This window comes from Camelina sativa, chromosome 9, assembly GCF_030686135.1.
Source record: "Camelina sativa cultivar CO46 ecotype springtype chromosome 9, ASM3068613v1".
NCBI lineage: Eukaryota > Viridiplantae > Streptophyta > Magnoliopsida > Brassicales > Brassicaceae > Camelina > Camelina sativa.
Window position 1 is genome coordinate 19,409,377 of NC_141888.1, and position 22,262 is coordinate 19,431,638.

Below are 22,262 nucleotides of genomic sequence, written 5' to 3' on the forward strand. Positions count from 1 at the left end.
TGAACAGAAATTTTTTTAAAAAACATTGAAACTTTGGCTAACAAAGTTTGAAGAGATGTATGTAGTAAGGAGGATACTTTGGCTTGAATAATTTAGATAATCAAAAGCTAGAGTTGAATACCAACATTTTCTATCTCTTGAAATATTCACAACCTTTTATTTTATTTTGTTTTGTAAGAAGTGATCATGAACATTTTGGATCCACTGTATTTATATCCAAAATTTTCAATGTTTTGGTAAAAAAATAATATCATTTTGAAGTCAAGAAAACTAAATCTAATCATGTATAGGTAATAAATTGTAAAACTAAATTAAGAGTCAACATATTTTTAAATGAAGTCAATAGCGACATTTGGCGGGTCATTTACTTCTATTAATAAGTTACTTTCGCGCGTTATTTAAGTTTGTTAATGAGTTAGTTATTTTTAGTATTGAGTCTTTAAATCTGAGATTACAAGTATACATTATTTCCAAAATTTTATATTACCAATGTTGAACTTGAATATATGACAATGTTAAAATTTGTCATTTCTACCATATTTAATCGAACTCATTAAAGCATGACCATCAAGTATCTGAATATTGTTTTATTAGTTCTCCCTCTTTTTTTTTTTTTTTTTCAACCAAACATTAATTAAATTAAAATAAAACTCCTAGATTAGTTCTCCCTCTTTTAACTACCTGAAATTGGACAAAAATGTTTCTGTGTGAATAACTAATATTTTGACGATATAATGACATAGAAATCTACAAATTATATAACATGACATAGATATCCACAGTTTGCCAAAAAAAAAAGACATAGATATCCACAAATTATATAACAAAAGTTTATAAAAAGTGAATAATCTGTTTGTTTTCCTTTAAAATTCATAGTGTGCGTACATATTGCAAATGTCTCTGTTTGTTTTCCTTTGATACAAGTTACAACAAACTGACAAAGTACTCAGGAGTTCGCCGCTATTTGCAATTTTTTTCCTGTCGTATTATTTGGAAACATAAGCAGTAATTAAGCACCACACCTATTATAGTATTTACTAGATGGTGAGCGTAGAAAAATATTTACGTAAATTTAGATTTGTTTGTTACAAAATAATAGTAGAAATTTTATTTATTTTATATATTTTATAAAATTATATATTTAGGGGGTGTTATTGGATTGAGGATTTTAATAGATTTTAATTAACCCAGGACATTAGTGGATTTAAAAGTCTAATGCATTTGTGTAGACTTTATAATGCATATAAGGTGGATTTGAAAGTCATTGATAATGTATTTTTGGTGACTGTTATGGATTTTTTAAAAAGTTATTGTTAGAAAAAAATATATATATATCCATAAACTGTGTTATACACCAAAATTATATTAAATTAATAACACCCAGACTTTTACACATGTCATAGAAAACTTGAATTAAACTGTATTTGTTTTCAATCCAGATTTTTGGTGTAATTAAAGAACCCATATGTCATGAACCCAGAAAAAAAAAATTAAAGAATACAAAAAAACACAGATCTGATGAATAAGTGTGATTATATACAAAGGGTTTGAGGAGGAAGAAACAGAGATTGAACCCAGAAAAAAAAAGTGTGATTATATCATAAACCAAAAAAAAAAGTTATAGATCATGAACCCAGAAAAAAAAGTTAAAGAACACAAAAAAAAAATTCTCAAAAATAATACATATCTGATGAATAAGTGTGATTATATAAATGGATTGAGAAAAAAAATCAAACAATAGAGATCCATCTAAAGAGAGGAAAATAAAATGAAATAATTGAGAAAAGTGTGGTATTGTGTTTGTTCATATTTTAGAAGCAAAGTACGTTGAAATCCAAAATCACACAAAATCTAGTAGATATTGAATAACACTAGATTTTAATGGATTTTTAAAAATACCCAATTGAATAACACTTGATTCTTAAATACATCAAACTCCTTTAAAAACCACAATCCAATAACACCCCCTTAATTTACTTAATTTATACTTGGATTTTGACCCTAGTTGTTACTACTATTTTGGTTTGGGTGCAATATCAAATACGTTAATTATAAATTTGGTAAAGTTTTTAAAAAACCCCAACAAAACATTTATTGACCTTTGATTTGAAATTACAAATCGATGTGATCCTGTCTAGAGATCTTAATATACCAAATTTACAATAGTGTTTGATGTTAATATTAACACCATTGCAGTTATTTGTATAAGGGAATTTTGTTCAATCTACCACATTGGATATAAATATTTTCAGATTTATCACATTAGAAAATTTTTTTCCAATCTACCAAAAGTGATTATGTTAAATGACGTTAATAGCTCTCTTCTCTTCCCTTGAAATTTGGTGTTTGGCGATGCAGTACAACATCTGACGCAGCATTAATTACGTTGGCATTTAATGTCAACATAAAAGTCGAAACTATCTAAGTAGTTGACAAATAATTAACTATATATATAATAGACAAAATATAAGATGTGGACAATATTTATCCTGCAAAAAATAATTATATTTGATTTAAGTTTGTCCACCACCTTTAAGTTAGTGTGGTGTAGTCTTGCAGACTAATAAACGATAGACATTATTTATAAGTTGTCCATTAAAACATATGTATATACATTTGTAACATTTTAAATCGATAAAAACTGCATAGTAAAAAATAATTTTTAAAGTTGACGAAATATATATTTCTCGTAGACAAGATTTTAGATAGTAGACAAAAATATTACAGTGGACAACAAATGTCATGGACCAAAAATAAAATAATATGAATCAATTAACATGATAGACAAAAAATAAAGTTTAAATCTGTCCACAAACGAACCTAATAGAATAAGAAGTATGAGACAAATGTGACTGAGAATGCTTTTTTCCTTCATAGTAGAATCTTGTTTACGTAAAATTAAGCAAAACCCAGAAAATTAGAGAAAGATTTTAATTTAAATGAGATTGGACTGTTGTGCAAGATAGTGAAAAGACACGACACAACACAATATTTTTATTAAATAAAAAACAAGAAAATATTTTTTTATTATTTTGCATAGGAAACAAAGGACATGGTTAAACTGGTAATTCTATCATACAGTTGTGGTACTCCTTGAAATGAGTTTTGTAATGTGGTATAATCCGATAGAAAGAGTTATGAATGTGGTAGAACTCTTAAAAAACTCTTTGTATAAAGTGTTAGTATATATTAAATTTATATGTGTAAATTACAATTAGATTATGTATATATAAATTGTCAACATTATACACTTAGTATTGTTTATATAGTGAATATCGTGTATAAAAAATAAGTTTTAGCCAATTAAATAATTTTTTATTGTTTACTAAGATTTCTGAAACAATAGATACAATATGTTAAATAATTTCATTAAATAATTTTGAAAATAGAGTTTTATTATTTCGTAAACAAATATAAACTTTTTTTTGTTAGTTATTAAATTAACTAAAATGCAATAGCATTTTTTGTAATATGACACATCAAAGTTAGTTAAAGTTCTAACAACATTGCTTAAATAAGTATATAGAGATATTTTTAAAATATAAGAAATATTGTATCTTAGTTTTAAAATATATATGTCATTATTAAACAGTTTAGATATGAAAATATTTAATTTTAGTTTTACAAATAAAATTAAATTTATAATTGTTTTAAATAGTTTGTTATTATTTACTAAGATTTTTGAACAATAAATAGAATTTGTTAAATAATTTTGAAAATATTATTTTATTATTTTATAAATCAATATAAATTTTTTTTGTTAGTTATTAAATTAACTAAGATATAATAACATTTTCTGTAATATGTCACATTATAGTAGGATTAAACTTTAATAACAATTGCTTATATAAGTATATAGAGATATCTTATAGAAATGTCTCTGTTTGTTTTCGTTTGATACAACAAAACTTAGGAGTTTCGACGAATAATTAATTATTTTTTTCTGTCGTATTATTTGGAATCATAAGTAGTAATTAAGAAGCACCACACCATAGACGTGTAAATTAACTCCCATTTATTTAACAAGTGATGTAATTTTACAACAATTTTTCAATTCAACCATTCATTCCAAAGCCACAGTCGCTTGTTAACGCGTTTGAAAACCTCACGCCACAACCGGATACGATGAACATGTTGCAACACCTACCAAAAAAATCAGAGGGAAACAAATCAATGGATCCTCCTAATGTGAGAGGAGTCAACCGAACCATACCGATTCGATTTTATTCCTTCTTTTGCTAAAATTAACTAAAACCTAAACCGGTCTAAACCAAAACAGAAGCTGGTTAAAAAAGGACTTACCACACATGTTCTTTCCCATTTCTATCTTGAAATAGCCATTGTCTCCCCAATCACCTCCCCATGAGTTCTTGATAAGCCAGTACGGAACTCCGTCTTCAACTCCATAACCAACTGCTAACACAGCATGGTTTACATCCTGCAAATCAAAATGAATACATGTTGGTAGAATGGTAACATTTTTGCGGTTTAGAGAAAGAAACAAAAAAGACCCTCACCATTGGAGTGTTTCCACAGGTAGTGCTAGTAAAAACTCCCGTCTTGTAAAACCTGAATTCATGTACAACCTGAAATGCAATACTCACTGGTCTCACCAGTCCGACCGCGTGCTTCATTTCATCTTCAGCACCCTATTATAGTTTTTAAATCTTAGAGAATGTATGATTTGTGTAATTAGCAAGTATGAATCAAATTCCAAATTAGGCTTTTACCAGAGTAATGTTGACAGAGTCAAGAACTTGAACACCAATGTTATCAGCTGAGAATTTGCAGACACCGTCTTTACCAATGTAAGGATAAGCCTCCTCTGTGTCAAGCCCACCATTGTATTTAATGTATTCAAAGGCTTGAGAAGGAAGTCCACCATGACAACCAAAGTTGTTAAAAGTTCCAGCACAATCCACAAGCTGTTGCTCGGACAGAGATATTTCTTTTCCAAATGCTTGATGGTAAGCTGCTTCAAGAGCTCCGGTTGTGCTGAAGTTAAAGATTGATCACACATATCAGACTCCATCGAGAAATCACTGAAAAAAATTCTCATCATAGACTTTACCTGAATGTCCAACAAGATCCACAATGTCCTTGGTTCTTAACAGGACTAACTATACCATCTTCTCTCCAATCTTTCTGCAGTTTTTAACACAATCTGAAGACTCAGTCCTATTTCTTTAAGAAGAGCTAACTAACTATAAAAGAAAAGGAAAATAATGGTTAACCGTGTCTGGAACTGCAGCTTCAGTGACCTTGTGGCTACCCTTCAAAGTAGCAGAACAGTTTTGAGCAGCTCCAAGCCTGTGTCTTTGAAACTCTTGCCATGTCAAATCAGCATATTCTGTAAAACAGAACAGATTCATTAAACATAAACAACACTAAGGTTTCTCAACCATCAACCATTAAGAAAACCAACTAAAAGCCTAAACAAGTAGAAAAATGTTGTCACACTGTCACATTTTATTTTCAAATCAAACAAGTCCTTCACAGTTACTATAAACTTAAACACACTTCAGTAGTCTAAAGCATTAAACATCTTGAACTATGTGAATTGAGACAAAACCTCAAATAAAACTTTCTTGAACCATGTGAATTGAGACAAAGCTCAAACCAAACGTTTTTGAACTATGTGAATTGAGACAAGATGGATCAAATCAAAGCATTAGGTAAGACTTACGATTAACAGAGAGTTTATAAGGTAAGTCTTTCTTATTAATGGATCTGATCAAATCAAGATTCTCTTTAAAAACTGAGAATCTTAACTTCATCTCCTCCACGCTGTCATACTTCTTCCCAAACCTTTCACAAAAAGCCAAAACAAATGTCACTTCAAACCAAGTCAACGGAAGGAAACAAGTCAACGATTAGAATTTACCGATGAGCGAATCGAGAAAAGGAGAGAACGTGACGAGACTGGCCTAAGATCTGAACGACGGTGTCTTTAAGCTCCCGGAGATTGTTGTCGGAGACCATTCTGATCGGATTTGATTCATCGAATCCGATCTCTTTATCCGCTGTTGTTGCAGCTATGAGAATCAATAGGATCGATGAAGATAAGATTAGTTTTGCAGACATGGCTTTGCTCTCTGGTTCTTACAAAAGCTTCGAAGTCAAGAAGAAGAAGAAGATTGGAGGGAGATTGGGTTTCTCTTTCTATGTTTTGTCGCGTTGGGTGTTATGTTTGGTCTGGTCTACACGTGGTGAGTTCTTATTGGTTTGAATTTTGGCTTCAATAATTGTATTGCTGATGTGTAAGATGACGTGTGACATATAACGGAACATTGTTTTTAGTACTCCACTATCTTGTTGGAAATAGGAATATGTGACAAGATAATTTAAAATAAGACTCAAATAAACGGATACTAAATTAGCTTTTTATTGTTTAAAATAAACACAAATCAAAATATATCATTACAGATTTTCATTTTTGTATTTTTTTATTTTTTTTTTGTGTGGATTTTTAGTTATGAGGTTCATTCAAGATTAATTATCATGGAACTATTATCTGATCTGGAATTTGTTCTGGTCTAACTATTATTTGGAATGATTGCATTTGAAAAATAAAATCATTTATTCACTGAAATAAAAATAAATTTGCATTAGTAATATAGAAATATTGTATCACATGATTTTAATTTGTTAGTTTAAAAAATATTGTAAATATAGATGACAAGATATAATAAGCTCTATTTCAGTGTATTTCAAGTAAATTATCGGTTTCATCGACTGTAATATTTAAATTTTGTAATCACTAGAAAACACATACAATGTATAAGACTACCCAAAGCTCAAATTCGTTTTTTTCTTTAGATTACTAAATAATTACAAGAAAATACTAAATAGTTATAAAAATTTTCAAAACCTTTAATTAATATTTTGAAAGCAAATTTGACATATATTAAAAAAAATGAATACATTTACATATAATTTTATATGAATATGTGTATATTTAATGGTCATGATTCTAGATCCTGTTTTAAGAGATCTACTTTTGTAAGAATAGTTTTGCAAAATCAAAAGACAAACTAGTTACAAAATCTGGTGCCATTCAAAACCTAAAATTTAATAAACCAAAAACTTAAACCAGTTAAAACCACAAAAACATTCATAGCCTTAAAATTAGGTTTTATTTTAAAAAAAAATTATTGGAAATTGGAAAAAATAAATAGTTAATACAAAAAAATCGCTAAGTCAAACGAAAAAATCCACAAGATAACTAACAAACAAAATCAAACTCACCATTGATCTCTCCAACAATATATCTCCCAACAATTTATTTCAAATGACCTCATATCTTTTTCTCAACGTTAGACTAACAAAAACAAACACAGACACCAAAAGTGGAAATGGAGAGTAGTAGAACCTCTGGTTCTCGAGGCATCTCTTTCTGGTCAATCCTACTCCACTCTCTTTGGACAACTCTTATGGGAATCCTCTTCTTCCGTTTAGCCACCACCAATGGCCACAAGTTGGCTTTCATACATTTCTTCTCCGTCACTGGAACATTACTCATTACCTTACCTTGGACCATCCAACTCCTCATCTCCTCGACTGTAATATTCCTCCATAAGACCAAAGGTTACAACAACCTCATGTGGATTGTTCAGTCACCAACAATATCCAAAGAGGTTGTTGATCACAAGAAAAGTGGCACTTGTTCTGTTTCACCCTCTCCTTCTTCGACTCGCCAGGTTTTCAAGGAAACTGATGCTGAAGAGATTGCGATAAGGATCGTGATTGGCGCTGCTGTTGATAAAAGAGACTGTTGCTCTGCAGCTCCATTAGGCATGTTCATGGAGATTGAAGGAAGAAACAAGACCAAACTGCTCACAAATGGATCCACTTGATCCTTATAGTCTCTTTGCTTTTAGTGTTTCCCCTTTCATTTCTGTACTACTCTTAGATAATAATATCTCAGAACTTTGTTCATTGTTTTTTTTGGTTCAGTTTTCATAAGATCCCTGATTTGTTATTACAACATGATTAAAGACACAATCTCAATCACAAAAACTATGTATAAACAATAGTTAATAGACAAATTTTGCCACATCTTAGTGTTACAGAAAAAAAAAAAAAAAAACTGTTCTACAACATAACTAATACAAAGTTTAAGCATTAGGGACAATGAGACAGATGTGGTCTCTATGATGTACAGTAAAGAAATGTGAATAAAAGTGGTTAAATTTCATCTTCCATCACCATATATGATTGTGTGAGAAATGAACATTGAGTTGTTGGCAGAGGAAGGAGAGGCTGATCGTGCTGATACTGATGAGGCCACTGAACTGGAAGTGATCGCTAACGATGGTATTCCCATTAAAACCGGAGTGGAAACTCCAATTCCGGGAGTGTCTGGAGAGAACTCAGGCAATCTTTGGTGTCTGTTTATGTATTGCACCACTTGTTCCATGTTAGGTCTTGCTTCTGGTACAATGCTTGTACAAAGCAACCCGAGTTTCAAAACGATTTCGACTTCCCCGGGTACGTACTTACCTCTCAATCTTGTATCTATAGCATTAAGTATAGAACCTTTCCTCCAGCATTCACAAACCCACTTGACCAAATGACGTTTCTCAACCGGCAACTCTGGATCAAATGGTCTCCTCCCACATGTTACTTCAAGCATAAATGCACCATATGCATACACATCGGTTCTCGTTGAAGTTCCTGTTGATGTTAGCTCAAGCGCCATGTAACCTATGGTTCCTACAGCTGCTGTTGCAGAGAGGTTAGCTCCATGATCATCAAACCTAGCCATCCCAAAATCTCCTAAGAACCCTTGGAGATTTCCATTTAACATAACATTAGAAGCTTTGATATCTCGGTGTAAAACAACTTGACTAGCTCCTGTGTGCAAGTAACATAGCGCAGATGCGATATCTCTCAATATCGCGAGTCTTTGAGACCAAGAAAGAGTTGGTTTATCGCCGTGAAACAAGTACTGATCAACACTACCTCCTTCCATGTACTTAGATACCAGCAACAACTCGCCTTTTCTTCTACAATACCCAAGAAGAGGAACAAGATTCTTGTGCTGTAAAGTTCCCATTGTCACAACTTCAGCTACAAACTGTTTCATCCCTTGCTCTGCACCGTGTGATAGTCTCTTCACCGCTATATCTCCTAAAAGAGGCAGAGTTCCTTTATACACTTCTCCAAAACCGCCTTTTCCAAGACGACCATCTTTGTTAAACCCTCTTGTTGCTTTGTACAAAGATTCATATGAATAACGAAGTGGACCGTATTCTTTTTCCCATGGCTCTTTAACTTCTGCATACTTCTTTCTCCTGTAGATATAAAACCCTCCAAGAACCGCGATTACGACGATAGCGAGTAGAACCAGTAGTGCAATAAGCAGATGAGATGTTTCATCCGGTTTCTTGGGACGAGGAACCTTGGGAAGGTTAGAGATGTCAAGACTCTGTAGCAATACTCTGCTTCTACTGAAACTCCATCCTAAGATGTATTGATAACTAATCAATGATCCAGTCGCAGCCGAAAACCCTATAAACGCTTTTCGATCTGGGAAGATTGCTGTGAGATTGATAGGTCTTGACAAAAGAGGCTTACTCGGCTTCGGATATTTGAATGGTGCTAAAGTAACGTTGAGTAGAGTATCTTCATAATCAATCCATACCTGAATAGGATCTCCACTCAAGAGTTTCAAGCTTTTGTTCTTCCCTTCTCTGTCTGAATAATAAGAAGCTGCAGCAGAAACTACGGACTGGAGGCTGTTCTCGTCTATACCGACATGGTTTTTGTCGATATCATCAAACTCAGCGCTCTGGACAGTATCAAGCTCGATAGCTAAAACATGAGAAGAAGGAGATCCATTAGTTGAGATGTTGAAGAGTCCTAAGTATTGAGTTGGATCTGCTTGTGTAAGATCCATTGAAGATGATAGAACAAAGGCGATCCCATGACCACCGTCACTTCCTGGCTTAGGAACTAGAGCGCAAACGAAATGAGTCGAGAAAGAGATAGAGTGAGATGAAGCTGAACTGAAATCGAATGGTCGGTTATAGAAAGCATGACCCTTTTGCTGAGTCGTGGCGTTGGTTAGCTGCAAAAGTCCATTTTGGAATTTGGCAGAGCCGTCAAGGTGAAGATTGGTTTGGTCTTGGTTAAAGCCATTGTAGACGAAACCTAAGTCTTGTTGACTTGAAAAGCAAATCAGATTAACAAATAAGATCAAGAAGAGAAAAATATGAAATCTTTGAGCCATTTTGGTAATGGAAAAAACAAAGAAGACAAAGACTATAGGTTTGGGTTTGGGTCTATGACTATGAGTTTTGTAAATCAAAAGTTCTGGTTATAAGGGAACGGCTTCAAACACAATTTTCTACGTTCCAAGTTCAAGAATAATATTCCCTCTAGGCAACAAAAGAGTTGACTTGAGACTTTTTATTATATATAATCGTGATAATTACTCTAAAAAATAATAGTTTTCTACGTTTAAAAATCTACTAATACTCAATTGAGAAAAAGTATATGGTCGACTATCGTTTTAACAATGTCAAGTCGGATTAAATTAAAGCGAAATAAACCTCAAAGTAAACCATTATTGGTGAAGTGATCCATAGTAAGACTAAGATTCTGAAGTTATATGACTTTGGAGACGAAGTTGTGGTGAGTTCCGAGTCAACTGGAAGAGAAGATGGGGTAACGTGTTTAAGAAGCATTCGGTAAAAGCCCTACTTTGTCAAAACCACACGAACCGGTCAACTAAGAAGATAAGATATCATCTTGCTTCCCTAATAGTAATGATTTCAAATTTTTTAAAAGAAGCAAATAAATGATAGATACTTTGTGGCTCTCTCCTTTGTGATTTTCTTGGATCCCTTCCTTTTTGGGATAGTTGTATAACTAAAATTGATACTTGACTAATAATCTACCTTCAAATTGAGCTAAATTAATAAGATTATTGATACTTGAGGGTATTAGAAAGGAGAGAGAAAAATGTCTATTCTCCAAATTACCAGAAAGTGTGTGTAGTTTCCTAATTTTTTTTTTTCATTTTCTTTCATTTCATCACTAGCACAAGATTTAATATTCAGAACTTGTTTATTACTTCTTTGATTCAATTTTCATAAGACCCCTGATTGCTTATTACAACATGATCCATAATTCCATATGCTCCTTCAATCAAAGACACTACCTCGCTCACAAAAACCACATATGTAAACATACATTGGAGTGTTACATAAATATCTGTAACCAAAATAAAAACATCTTCACAACAGAAATGATACAAAGTCTAAACATTATATTTTGACAATAAGACAAATAAATCTGCATCCTGTACACCAAAGCTAGCAATGTGAAGAAGGTTGTTAAATTTCATCTTCCATCACCATATATGATTGTATGAGAAATGAACATTGAGTTGTTGGCAGAGAAAGGAGGTACTGATGGTACTGATAATGATGAAGTCACTGAACTGGAAGTGATTCCTAAGCCAGGTATTCCCATTAACACCGGAGTGGAAACTCCGATCCCGGGAGTATCTGGAGAAAACTCCGGTAATATTTGGTGTCTGTTTATGTATTGCACCACTTTTTCCATGCTAAGTCTTGATTTTGGCACGATGTTTGTACAAAGCAACCCAAGTTTCAGAACCATTTCGACTTCCCCGAGTGTGAATTTACCTCTCAATAATCTTGTATCTATAGCATCAATTAGAGAATCTTTCCTCCAGGATTCACAAACCCACTTGACCAAATGACGTTTCTCAACCGGCATCTCGGGATCAAATGGTCTCCTCCCACATGTTACTTCAAGCATGAATGCACCAAATGCATACACATCGGTTTTAGTGGAAGTTCCTGTTGATATTAGCTCTGGCGCCATGTAACCTATTGTTCCTACAGCTGCTGTTGCTGAAGCTCCATGATCATCAAACCTAGCCATCCCAAAATCTCCTAAAAAAGCTTGAAAATGTTCGTTTAACATGACATTAGAAGCTTTGATATCTCGGTGTAAAACAACTTGACTTGCTCCTGTATGCAAGTAACAGAGCGCATATGCAATATCTCTCAGAATAGCGAGTCTTTGAGACCACGAAAGAGGCATTTTATCGCCGTGGAACAAGTATTGATCAACACTACCTCCTCCCATGTACTTAGATACCAGCAATAACTCGCCTTTTCTTCTGCAATATCCGAGAAGCAGTTAGGTACTAAATTCTTGTGCTGTACGCTTCCCATTGTCACAACTTCAGCTACAAACTGTTTCATGCCTTGGTCTGCGTCGTGTGATAGTCTTTTCACCGCTATATCTCCTAAAAGAGGCAGAGTTCCTTTATACACTTCTCCAAAACCGCCTCTTCCAAGACGACCATCTTTGTTAAACCCTCTTGTTGCTTTGTACAAAGATTTATAGGAATAACGAAGCGGGCCGTATTGTTTTTCCCATGGCTCTCTAAGTTCTGCATACTTCTTTCTTCTGTACAGATAATATCCCCCTAGAACCACGATTACTACGAGGGCGAGTATAACCAAAAGAACAATGAGCAGAGGAGATCTTGTTTTCTTCGGTTCTGTGAAAATAGGAACCGGGGAAAGTTTAGAGATGTTAAGGCTCTTTAATAAAACTCTGCTTCTGCTAAAACTCCACCCTAAGATGTATTGGTTACTTATCAATGATCCAGTTGATCCAGAAAACCCTAGAAATGCTTTTCGATCCGGGAAGATTTCAGTGAGGTTAATGTTTCTTGACAAAAGAGGTTTACTTGGCTTCTGATCACTTAAAGGTGCTAAAGTAACATTGAGTAGAGTATCTTCATAATCAATCCATACCTGAATAGGATCTCCACTCAAGAGTGTTAAACTTTTGTTCTTCCCTTCTCTGTCGGAATAATAAGAAGCTGAAGCAGAATCAACGGAGTTGAGGCTGTTTACGTCTATACCGACATGGTTATTGTCAATTTCGCCAAACTCAGCGCTTTGGACAGTATCAAGCTCAATAGCTAAAAGGTGAGAAGAAGGAGATCCATTACTTGAGGTGTTAAAGATTCCTAAGTACTGAGTTGGATATGCTTTTCTGAGATCCATTGAAGATGATAGAACAAAGGCAATCCCGTGACCACCAGGAACTCCTGGCTTAGGGACAAGAGCGCAGACGAAATGAGTCGAGAAAGAGATAGACTGAGAAGAAGCTGAACCGAAATCGAATGGACGGTTGAAGAAAGCATGACCCATTTGCTGAGTTTCGGCGTCTGTTAGCTGCAAAAGTCCTGGTGGATATTGGATTCTTGCAGGACCGTCAAGCTGAATATCAGTTTGGTCTTCGTAATCAAAGCCATTGTAGATGAAACTGAAGTCTTGTTGACTCGAATAACAAATCAGATTAACAAAGAAGATAAAGGAGCGAAGAAGAAGAAGATGAAATATTTGAGCCATCGGTAATGGAAAAAGCAAAGACAAGCCTCGTTTGGTTTCTAAAATCACAAGTTCATACCATAACTCATAAAGGATGAAGCACTTCAAACTCAATTTTGAACGTTCCAAGTCGACGAAATACACAAATTTTCTACTTTCCAAGTTCAAGAATAATATTCCCCCTCTAGGCTACAAAAAGAGTTGACTTGAGACTTCTTAATCTCTATAATGTGACCGTAATAACGAAACTAATAATTTTTTAATCTCTATAATGTGACCGTAACAACTAATAATAATTGATCAAAATATAATTGTTTGTTGTAAATTAGAGAGTTTAGAGAGTAAATCTCTTGTCTTATTATTGAATGAAGTCTCGAGGTTACATATATATAGAGATTACAATGGACCGACATAAGTAATAAGCTAATGGACCTATGGGCCTAAGAGGCCGAGACACAATACATGGACCTTAGACGGGTCGGTCGATGGAGTCCACTAAGTGTTTTACAACACTCCCTCTTGGACGATATGACCGTGCCTACGCTTGGACGGGATCGCTGCAATGTGCTTAGGGGATGCTGCCTCATTAAAACCTTACCAGGAAAACCCATTGGGACAAAACCTTGGTGAAGGAAAAAGAGTACAGCACACATTGCTCCCCCTGTTCCAAACATCACTCTAAGTCCTTGAGTCTCCGCATTCCAATCTGGTGCATGAGCTTCTTGAATGTTGTTGTCCGTAATGCCTTGGTGAAGAGATCGGCTGAGTTGTCGCATGACTGAACTTGCACCACTTGAACTTTTCCGAACTTTTGTAGTTCATGTGTGTAGAAAAACTTCGGCAGGATGTGCTTCGTCCGATCTCCCTTGATGTAACCTTCCTTGAGCTTTGCGATGTTGGCAGTATCGTCCTCATATAGTACTGTTGGCTCCTTATCATCAATATTAACCAAACATACTAAACTTTCTTTGCTATAACCTGCATCAACAAAACCAACTAAAATATCTTTGTTATAGTTAGTGTAATATAAACCCAAGTTTAAAGTTCCTTGTAGGTAACGTAATGAATACTTAATTTCACTCCAGTGCCTTTGGGTTTGACAAGAACTAATTCTTGCTTGGAGGTTCACGGCAAACTTATCTCTGGTCTAGTGTGGCTAGCCAAGAACATTAACACTCCTATAGCACTGAGGTGTGGCATTTTAGGATCAAGAATTTCTTCATTGTCCTTCTTAGGAGCAAATGGATCTTTTATCTACTTCTACACTTCTCACAACCATTGGGCTAGTCAATGAGTGTGCTTGCTCCATATTAAATCTCTTGAGTACCTTTTCTGTATATGCCATTTGATGCACAAAGATTTTTATGTACTCAAGTTGTAATCCCAAACAGAATTTTCTTTCTTCTTCTTGCCTAGGTCTTTCATTTTGAATTCTCTCTTGAGATATTCTACTGTTTGGGTGATTTCCCAGAGGTTCTTAGGATATTCAAATTATCCTCATATACTGCTATGATTACAAATCCTTTGTTTGCAAACTTCTTTATAAATACATGGACTGATGGGATCATTTTATAGCCCTCTTTGACTTGGTACTTACTGAATCTATTGTACCATATACACCCATTTTGTTTTAGTCCAGTAAGGGATTTGTCTAGCCTTATGCAGTATTGTTCTCGAGAACTACTCTTATCTTTGAGTTCTATACCCTCTGGTAATCTCATTTTATTATCCAGTGGACTATATATAAGTATGTGGTTACAACATCCATTAACCACAAATTACAGCCAGACTTATTAGATATCTAAAAGTCGTTGCATCCATCACAAGGGAGCATGTCTCCTCATAATCTTTGCCAGGTCTTTGAGAGAATCCTTGTGCTACAAGCTGTGTTTATATCTCACGATTTCATTACTCTCATTTCTCTTTCTTACAAAGACCCATTTGTGTCCAACTGGCTTTAATTTCAGGTGTTATCCTTAAGGTCGGACCAAACACACTTCTCTTCTTGTAAGAGTTAAGCTCCACGTCAATAGCTTCTTTGCTTTGAGTGCACTCTAATATAGACGTGGACTTTAGATCCTCATTTGTCTCAAGTGCTACCTTGTATGCATAATATTTCATTTAATGTCGACATCTTTGCAGTTCCATTATATTCCAAACATGATATAGTTTATTGAGATCTCATTGTTGTCAATACCTTTAGGTCCTTGAGGTTTAGCGTCCCAAACCTCATTTTTGGTACCTTAGGAGTTTCTGTGACAATGTCTGGCTTCTCTATAATTCCCTTAACCTCGGTCTGATATGCACCTCTTTTACTTTTCCGAGGATTCTATCTTTGGAACCTTTCTGTAGCAACTTGTTTATTGTGTTCCTTGTGAACATCAATACGTACTGGTGCATTACAAGCTGGTATGTACGATTTTATTACTCTCTTTGGGTCAAATGGAATCTGGCAATTTATTAGCTAGCTTTTGCAAATATATAATTCTTTGGACCTCTGCATCACATGCTAGAGTCCGAGAATCTTGCCAATTTAAGGATGTTTGATTCCATATTAATTCTTTGACCAGCTTGTTAGTCTCTCCACCCTACATAGCGAATTTGGATTCTGTAAACTTACAGTCCGCGTATCTGGCCACAAATAAATCACATGTGGTTGGCTCAAGATACTTTATAATAGTGGGAGACTCATATCCAACGTATATTCCCATTCTTTCTTTGAGATCCCATCTTAGTGGATGCAATATAAGCGGCACACTCGAATATTGATTTAGATGGGATATGTCTGGCTAATGACCCGTTGGGAATATCTATTCTCACTAGATGGCCTGATGCGTATAAGTTCTGTTGCATGTAATATTGTGTGTCCCCAAGCCGACACAAGAAGCTTCGACCTCATGAGTAATGGTCGAGCATTTAATGGAGTACACTTAATGAAGGATTCATCTAATCCATTCTCTGTATGTACATGTGCCATAGGGTGGTCCACACTTCCCCCCATGGACATACCATTATGATTAAATGCTTGGGATATAATAAGCTTCCCTTGTGCACATGCTACACACATGAGTTTTTAGGGATAACTTTTCTTTCTTTGAGGATGTGCCCTTTCGAACTCTTAATTAGTTTACGCATCATGTTCGAACCCGGCTGGCCAAGCCGGTCATGCCATAGAGTGAATTATTCGTTGAATATTTCCTTTCTTTGCTTTGCCAAGTTAGCTTCTATCATTTTAATCTTAGCATGGTATAAACCAGAGGCTAGTGCAGGTATAGTCTCTAGGATCTTCTTTTGTCCTTTCACATTTTCTGTAATGTAGAGGAACTCTTTAGATCCTTCACCCTTGGTTTCAATATGATAACCATTTGATGTTATATCTTTAAAGCTCAATAAGCTTCTCTTAGAGCTGGGTGAGTATAAGGCATCACTTAGTTCAATATGTGTGCCAATAGGCAACAAAATGTGAGCCTGGCCGTAGCCTTCACATAAAATTGCTATACCCGCAATTGTACTAACATTGGCACTTTTTTATTATATGTCCTCGGCCATTTCTATAAATAGGACAATAATCTTATGTTTTAAACTTGCAAATAAATAATGAAGGAAATAATAATTCAATCAAATTCAAAGCATAGAAACTAAGTTAATACACCACATGAGTTTAAATATTTTTCTTTAGGCAATTACAAATCTCATAATCCAATTTAGTCATCATTCTCATGGTTGAAATTTCCTTCACCATCGAGATGAACCATGTTAGATTTCTGGATTTATTTTCTTTATTTCAAATTCTCTTAATAGAGATCAACAAGGTGCTTTAGGAGTTCTGCATGTCTTTATCTAATGGTTTTCTATACCATAATTATTATTACAAGTGGACTTGATCTTATGTTGCAGGTTTGGATAACCCGCGGCCTCTACACCAACCAAGGCCGAAGCCTAATCGGTTTCCCTGTATAGACCACCATAATTATTTCCTTGGTAAGTCCACACGACCTGGACCAACATGTCTGCGGCCTCCTCGGCTAGCCTGGCCTACTCGACCACCACGTCCTCTGCCACCACGGCCGCAGCCGTAGTGTCTTTCTCTGTGGATGTAGTTGGTCTCATTAGGCTCTTTAGGCTCTTGAGGATTTTTCTTTGTAATGTCAACCTTGTGAGCTTCATTGCACTTTCCATCAATAATGGCTCATTGTTTTGCTCAGCAAGTAGCAAACAAGAGATGAGGTCTACATAAGTCTTAAACCCCTTAGTGTGATAAGCCGAGAATGTCTTCTCTAGCAAATCCTTAGTAATCTCAGTACCACACCACCTTAGGATAGAGACAATCTTAAAAGCTCTGAGTTATACTCATCCAAGGATTTGAAGTCCTGGATCCTTAGGTTTTTCTAATCGAATTGAGCCTTTGGTAGGAGCACCATCTGTTGGTGTCCATATTTGTTTTTCAACTCTGTCCAAAGGTCAATAGGATTTTCTATGGTGAGGTATTGATTCTTGAGACTCTCAACAAGGTGTGCATATGCATAATCACCTTATATATATTTTCTTAGTGCAATCATTATCATCCTTAATGCACTCACATAGGTCCTTTGATTTTTAGGTTAATACAGAACATGCACCCGATTATATCATGCGGTTTTAAGACCGAACCATGTAATTAATTTGGATCATGCCATGTGGTATTTAAGACCAAACCATGGAACTGTTTTTAGTTTAGGCCATGCGGTATTTAAGACCGAACCATGCCATCAATTTCTTCTAAGCCATGCGGTATTTGAGACCGAACCATGCCTATAATTTAAACTTAGGCCATGCGGTATTTGAGACCGAAACATGCCTTGCCTTACTCATATTTTCGTGGCTTATATTTATGCATGCAAGGACAACAAAAACAAATAGATGATGCATGCTACAATTTCCTTATTTCTAGATAGGATTTCCTTTTCTATGTTTTCCCTTTTAGTCTAGGATTTAGTATATTATGTTTTAAGAGTTTTAGGAACTTATCCTAATCAAATATTTAATCCGAGATTTTATGTTTTAATTTATGGGAACTTAACAAAGTTTTTTATTTAAACGGATATACTCTTAGAATATTAAAGTAAATTTTACTTAAATTTCAGAATAATGATTTAAGGTTTTGGGAATTATCCTAATTGATTCTAGACATGATCATGCTCGAAATTTTATGTTTCCATGGCCGAAAATTTTCCAGGAAATCTATGTTCAAGCTTGTCTAAGAGATTCTAAGAGTTTGATTCATGCAGCCGATTTTTAAACAACCTATACATGGTCCGATTTTAATTGCTATGCATGAATGATCCAAATTTTAATTTCCTAGAACAATCTGTTTTAATTTGATCCTTATGAATCTAAATTAGTTCTAGGTTCTTATGCAACAATCAAGCAGTCAATCAACAATTTTCAAGCTTGATATTATTTGGTGCAATTTAACAAACAATCTAACAACCTAAGCAATCCGATTTTAAGTCTTAGGATTTTAAGGAATTTAAACTTTGTTAGATTGTGTACTTGGATATTTTTAGGGTTCTTTAGCTTTAGGTCCAAATTCGAGTTATAGGGTTTTAAGGAGGATTTTAGATCTTATTTACCTTTCACCAATTAGGGTCTGACTGGTTTTGATCTGGGAGCTAAAGACCTCAGATTTCACTCACGAACCTCGATCAGAACTGCTATCGACCCAATCCTCGTACCATTCTTGAACTGCTCTCGGACTGCTCTCGGACAGATCCTCGTATCGCCTACGTACCGCTCTTGAACTGCTTCCGGACTCCTCTTGGACAAATCCTCGTATTGCTCCCGTACCGCTCTCGGATGCTTCCCGGAACCGCGAATAACAAACCTCGGGTAAGTCTCGAACAAAACCGAATTAAGACTCACCCGGACAGAACTCGGATGTTACTTCGAGTAAACACCGATCGCTGATAGTAACTTCGAACAGAAACTCGCGCGGACCGAACTCGGACGTATCTTCGAGTAGAATCCGGACCGCGGACGATGGTGGATCGCGAATAGGGAGTAATCGCCGATAGTTTTGGATTATCACCGAGAGGTTTGGACTATCGCCGAACTTTGGACGGCGGCGTTAGGGTTTTGTGGGCGGCGGCTTTAGGGTTTTAAGGTTAGGGTTTTCTCAGCTGGCCTTAGAGGCTATCGTGCTGATAACGTGTTGTAAATTAGAGAGTTTAGGGAGTAAATCTCTTGTCTTATTATTGAATGAAGTCTCGAGGTTACATATATATAGAGATTACAATGGACCAACATAAGTAATAAGCTAATGGACCTATGGGCCTAAGAGGCCGAGACACAATACATGGACCTTAGACGGGCCGGTCGATGGAGTCCACTAAGTGTTTTACAACATTGTTTTATTCGTTTTTTTTTTTTGTAAAAGAAATTGTTTTATTCGTTTAGAAAAAGTATATGGTCTACTCTCGTTTTGACAATGTACTTTTTTGGGTACGAATACTAAAATCATTCAAAATTTCAATTAAAAGGTTTAATTACTAGAGTACTTCATAAAATTTAAGGGTCATTTGAGATATTTTTATGTTAAATATTCTTTTTTTTGGCTTTGTAAGAAAAATAAAAGATGCTATTTTTTTCGAGGTAATTTTGTTTGTTAGCTGATATTATAAAACTCGGAAGGATACAATTTGAACCGGCGGAAAACAAATATATTCCCGGAGTCTAAAGTTCCAAAAAGGAAAATCAAGCCGGCGAACAACAAAAAATTTTCAGAAACATAACGCCAAACCAAAAAAAATTATAAAGTAGAGAACTTAAACCCAAAAATAGCACAAACCCTTAAATTAAAAACATATGCAACAAAATTTAACCCTTATACAATACACTAGTCTCAAAATGCAAGAAAAACTCTTCTCTCCAATTGCAGACAAGATTTACCAAAGATGTGCATGACCAATCCAAAACTAACATCAACCACCTTCTATCATAAAAAGAACCCATCTCTAGAAAGGATCGGATTAAAGTATTTCAGGTTAGAAAAAAAGAAGAAAGACATTTCATTCAATTAAGGTTTATCAGATATTCTAGACATTTCAGATTACAAACCATACAGAATAAAAGTTGCAAGTTTACCTCAATAAACTCTAGTGATTACAAGAAATTCAATTTGCGAGCTACATCTTTGACATCAGCCCTCTAGTTTAGAGTTTTTGAAATCATATTCAAGCATTACCGAATTTTACTTTGCTTTGATTTAATTTTTTTTTTATGGTTATTCGGAATTGTTTTGATTTAGATAAAAGTTTATGAGACAAGATTGTAATTTACTTTTAGTTTTATTGACATTATAGTTTTTTTCAGTATTTGTAATGATGCAAATGTTTTATTTCTACATAATTAACTAAAAAATTTGTACTCTCTTAGCATATTTGGTATAAACTATATTGTTCAAATTATAATTAATTTTGGTTTAGACTCAGATTAATGAACTCTGGTTCAGTTTAGTTTATTTGTCCAATAATCATACAAATTAATAGCTAAAAAATCTAAAACTATTCTTATGGTAATGACCTTGATCCTCATTAAGGTCTTATCTTATAATATTTAAAACTATACTTTTTTTTGTTTTGTTTTTAGTCGAATCCATCAATCACTATAATCTTATTTTTTTCTTCTTTTTCTTACATAAACTACTCCATTTAGCACAAACAAAAGTAGTAGTATTAATAAAACATACAAAATGAGAAAGAAAAAAAAAGATGAATAAATTACAAAAAGCTCTATTGTATATTAATCTATATAATAATAACAATCTGAAAAAATGCGACCAACAGTTGTGTTTTTTCAATCGTACCTTTCTATATAATAATAACAATCTGAAAAAATGCGACCAACAGTTGTGTTTTTTCAATCGTACCTTTTGGATATTTTCTGAAAAGTTGTGATGGATCATTAAAACGGTTATTTATGAAAAGGTACAACTGTTCACTGTAAAGTTATGTTGATTAGAACATTCGTATCTTTTGAAATATATATATATATATATATATATATGTCTATTTGAATTGTTTTCATTTTTTTGGCTATGAAACAAAATCAACTAAAATTTCAATCTTAACTGTTTTTACATTCTAAATTATTTTCTAACATTCATTCTTTTAAAAGTCAAGAAATTCCTCTATATATAATAGCAATCAGAATAAATGCCACTAAAAGTTGTGTTTTTCAATCTTACCTTTTGGATAATTTTCTAAAAAAATCTGTAGAAAATTTAAATTGTATGTTTTACAAAAAGTTGCGATTGTTCATTGTAACAGTTTATTTTGTAAAGTTGCAATTGTTCATTTTAGAGTTCTGTCTATTCGAATATTTGTATCTTTTGAAATCTATATATATTTGTCTGTTTGAACTGTTTTCATTTTTTGTCATGACACAAAATAATATAAAATTTCAATCTCAATGGTTTCTACAGCTCTCTAAATTATTCTCTAGCACTCATTCTTTTAAAAGTAAAGAAATTCCTCCAATTCTTGATATAACAAAAGATTTTTAGAATGATGAATTTAATTTACTACTTTTAGTTAATTTTATACATAAAATTTTAATAAAAATACCTAGAGTTTTTTTCGAAGAGTTAGATGGATTATATAGTGAGCTTTTGGATTAGACTTTTGAATATGGTAATAAAGATGTCTTCTATTTAAAAGCAGTTTATACGAGTTTGTAGGTATAATTAAGTGCAAATACAACAGTTGCAACTTTTCGTAATACCTTTTTGTAGAAAACTTGTTTTTTTTTAATTCAAACGGTTGTGTCTGTTCATTATAGAGTTGTGTCTTTTCACTATATTTTATTTATATTTTTTTTTCACAACTTTTCGTTCTA

General features: G+C 34.0%; 3 protein-coding genes and 1 pseudogene across 4 annotated transcripts; 1 reads left to right on the forward strand and 3 right to left on the reverse strand.

Annotated features, from left to right (window-relative positions):
- Nucleotides 1-3,916: 3,916 nt before the first annotated feature.
- LOC104710996 (thiol protease aleurain-like) lies at nucleotides 3,917-6,187 on the reverse strand. Its single transcript, XM_010427661.3, has 8 exons — nucleotides 5,885-6,187; nucleotides 5,687-5,808; nucleotides 5,235-5,350; nucleotides 5,072-5,145; nucleotides 4,731-4,995; nucleotides 4,518-4,649; nucleotides 4,303-4,438; nucleotides 3,917-4,143 (listed from the first exon to the last, which is right to left on the reverse strand). The coding sequence occupies exons 1-8, from the start codon at nucleotides 6,082-6,084 to the stop codon at nucleotides 4,106-4,108; spliced, it is 1,083 nt and encodes a 360-aa protein (XP_010425963.1). The 5' UTR covers nucleotides 6,085-6,187; the 3' UTR covers nucleotides 3,917-4,105.
- A 1,139-nt stretch (nucleotides 6,188-7,326) lies between these two features.
- LOC104710997 (uncharacterized) lies at nucleotides 7,327-7,940 on the forward strand. Its single transcript, XM_010427662.2, has one exon. The coding sequence runs from the start codon at nucleotides 7,356-7,358 to the stop codon at nucleotides 7,854-7,856; it is 501 nt and encodes a 166-aa protein (XP_010425964.1). The 5' UTR covers nucleotides 7,327-7,355; the 3' UTR covers nucleotides 7,857-7,940.
- A 70-nt stretch (nucleotides 7,941-8,010) lies between these two features.
- LOC147938325 (putative L-type lectin-domain containing receptor kinase I.1) lies at nucleotides 8,011-10,290 on the reverse strand. The gene has a single exon (XM_087464214.1). It carries the CDS (start codon nucleotides 10,232-10,234, stop codon nucleotides 8,195-8,197), a length of 2,040 nt encoding a protein of 679 aa, XP_087320340.1. The 5' UTR covers nucleotides 10,235-10,290; the 3' UTR covers nucleotides 8,011-8,194.
- An 853-nt stretch (nucleotides 10,291-11,143) lies between these two features.
- Nucleotides 11,144-13,427, reverse strand: LOC104715282 (putative L-type lectin-domain containing receptor kinase I.1 pseudogene; annotated as a pseudogene). The gene has a single exon (XR_015567081.1). The product of XR_015567081.1 is annotated as a putative L-type lectin-domain containing receptor kinase I.1 pseudogene (transcript).
- Nucleotides 13,428-22,262: the final 8,835 nt, after the last annotated feature.

What these genes read in the sequence shown, in the direction of transcription:
- LOC147938325 (XM_087464214.1), bottom strand. Translation starts at nt 10,234, where the DNA reads ATGGCTCAAAGATTTCATATTTTTCTCTTCTTGATCTTATTTGTTAAT.
- LOC104710997 (XM_010427662.2), top strand. Translation starts at nt 7,356, where the DNA reads ATGGAGAGTAGTAGAACCTCTGGTTCTCGAGGCATCTCTTTCTGGTCA.
- LOC104710996 (XM_010427661.3), bottom strand. Translation starts at nt 6,084, where the DNA reads ATGTCTGCAAAACTAATCTTATCTTCATCGATCCTATTGATTCTCATA. An exon ending in TTTTCTCGATTCGCTCATCG is followed by an intron (nt 5,809 to 5,884) that starts GTAAATTCTAAT and finishes TTTTTGTGAAAG; the next exon opens with GTTTGGGAAGAAGTATGACA. An exon ending in AAGCTGCAGTTCCAGACACG is followed by an intron (nt 5,146 to 5,234) that starts GTTAACCATTAT and finishes TAAAAACTGCAG; the next exon opens with AAAGATTGGAGAGAAGATGG.